This window comes from Egretta garzetta, unplaced genomic scaffold, assembly GCF_000687185.1.
Source record: "Egretta garzetta isolate BGI_Z169 unplaced genomic scaffold, ASM68718v1 scaffold395, whole genome shotgun sequence".
Lineage (NCBI taxonomy): Eukaryota > Metazoa > Chordata > Aves > Pelecaniformes > Ardeidae > Egretta > Egretta garzetta.
This window is the reverse complement of record NW_009259794.1, coordinates 15,344-17,665: the sequence shown is the minus strand read 5'-3', so window position 1 is coordinate 17,665 and position 2,322 is coordinate 15,344. Positions and strand designations below refer to the sequence as shown.

The following is a 2,322-nucleotide window of genomic DNA, read 5'->3' as shown; positions in this document are numbered from 1 at the left end:
CAGCATGAGCAGCTCACCTCTGCTGGGCAACACAGCAAGTTCCCCAGAGGAGAGGGGACCTCATCCCTGAAGGAGAGGACTGGGGTCCAACGTGGTCCTCAGCAGTGGGGAGGCTCTTCCCTGGGCCACCCAAAAAAGTCCCCAGGTCGCCACCCGTACCAGAGCCTGCATGCTCCTTGCACAGCTTCCACCCAAACCAGAGGTTTAGCAGGTCCTCCTGGCTCAGCACCGGTTCACCCCGCTTTGCTGGCAGCTGCCTCTTCCCCGCTGCCAATCTCCATCTCATCTCCACATTTGAGCTTTCCAGCCGGCGGTGAAACGAGGTCTGCGAGCGAAGCCGCAGCGGGGAGCGGGCTGGGTGTGTGGACACAACGGCAGCGCCTAGCATTAGGGAGGGGATGGAGACCGGCGTGCTGGGGAGGGGGGGTGAGAAAAGGGCCCCCCTGGTGCTGCCATCAAGGCTCTGAAATGGAAATGCGAGGTCCCGAGCACCCCCCCGCCCACCAGTTGGCAAAAGCTCTATTAGCAGGATGTGAGTAATCATCTTAAGTAGCTATCAAAGTACGGCAGCTTGTTAAGCATTTAGCCAGGTTGTGCCGACATGACCTCCCTCCTCAATCTTCCCAGCCTCAGCACGAGCAGCTAATTACCGGATCACACCTGCCAGCGCCTGCTCCCCCTGCAGAAAGGGCAGGTCGGATCCAAAGTGGCGCTTGGGACAACCCCAACATCGTCCCCTACCTTTTTTTTTTAGTAGCAGGAGCCAGGGGAGGCCCCCCTGTGAGCATCAGCAGCTGGAAGCCCCCAGAGCAAGAGCTGCTCCAGGGGGTGGCAGGGGCTGGTGGCTGCGGTCAGGGCACGCACACGGTACCGGAGCTGCTAGGGAAGACCCACAGTGGGGTCTGCAGGCTGCTGGAGGTGGGCGTCCCATCGCTGGCGTGGGTGGGAGGAAGAGGAGGCTGAGGAGTATGCGATGGGGGCTGAGCAGCCCCGGTGATGGCTGAGGTCCAGGAGGAGTCACGTCCTACCAGGACAGGACAACCAAGGTCTTTGTGACTGGTGATGGCCAGGAAGATGGGGAAGGGGCTGAGCTGGAGCCTGCTTGTCTTGTGGTCCATGTTGGGAGCGTGCCGGGGAATGTATCCATCTGCAGCCATGGCTCCTGTTCTCATTGCTTCCATATTTTCTGGGTGCGGAGCCACCTTCTTCCCATTCCCTCCACAGAAAAGCCATAGCTGTCTCCGCTCTGTGTGTCCCCCGGAGCAGGCTGTCACCCCATCCCTGGGGTCTCTGCAGAGGTGGCTCTTCCCACGTGCCCGGGGCCAGCGCCTGCCCAGGGCATCACCCAAGTGCCACATCCCCATGTCGGGAAGGGCAGGGGAGAAGCAAGGGGACGGCCTCTGACGGAGCACGCTTTGCTTTTCAGGAGACACGGCGGCGTACAAGGACGGCGTCTACTGGATCAAGGGCCGCACCTCGGTAGACATCATCAAAAACGGGGGGTTCAAGATCAGTGCTCTGGAGGTGGAGCGTCACCTGCTCGCACACCCGCACATCACAGGTACGCGGCCCCTCCCTGGTCCCCGTGCCGTGCCGGGAAGGGACAGTGGGAGCCCGGCTCTACCGACAGCCCCGGCTCAGCGAGCGCAGACACCAGGCTGCCCGGGGGCTCCTGCCTGGGGGCTCTTTCCCAGCCTTCCCATTAGCCAGGCCGGGTCCGAGTGAAGAGCAGGCTGCATTTAAAGCCCACTGCTCCTCGTCTCACGGGGCTGAACCCTCGAAGCCTGCGGCAGAGAGCAGACAGCAGCAGCTCCCAGCTGATTTTGGAAGCGAGACTATAATTAAATCTGTCCTGCCCTCGTGCCTGACCCTGTGCGAGGGGATGGAAGTGGTGCCCCCAGCTCCACACATCATACACTTCCCTGTTGACTCCAAATTGCTCAAACCAGGGGGCTTCCTGCCCTTCCTCTGGTGAAAAGCTCTGTTCTGGGAAATAGCATCAGCACAGAAGTCCTGTGCTTTTCCTCGTACTGTTTTCCCACACTAACCTCATCCCACAGCATCTTCTCCCGCGTGCTGCTCTTCCCCACACGCCACTGCTGCTGACACCTCCCAGCGGCGCTGAGCCCCTCTTCTGTCCTGCTCCAGACCCCAGAAATGGCTTGGGTTGGGTTTCTCAGGCCGGGTCCTCCGCTCTCTCGGCAGACGTGGCTGTGATCGGGCCTCCGGACGTGGTCTGGGGCCAGCGGGTCAGCGCCGTGGTGCAGCTGCGCAAGGGCGAGATGCTCTCCGTGAAGGACCTGAAGGATTGGGCCAGGGAAG

At 61.5% G+C, this 2,322-nt stretch overlaps 1 protein-coding gene across 2 annotated transcripts in view; it reads left to right on the top strand.

Moving 5' to 3' along the window:
• The window catches only part of ACSF3 (acyl-CoA synthetase family member 3), a 77,645-nt gene that overhangs the window by 72,006 nt on the left and 3,317 nt on the right, over window positions 1-2,322 (top strand). For both annotated transcript variants that reach the window (XM_035895195.1, XM_035895197.1), the window contains exons 8-9: window positions 1,427-1,561; window positions 2,206-2,317. In XM_035895195.1, the coding sequence (XP_035751088.1) occupies window positions 1,427-1,561; window positions 2,206-2,317 (247 nt within the window). The remainder of the gene's footprint in view (window positions 1-1,426; window positions 1,562-2,205; window positions 2,318-2,322) is intronic.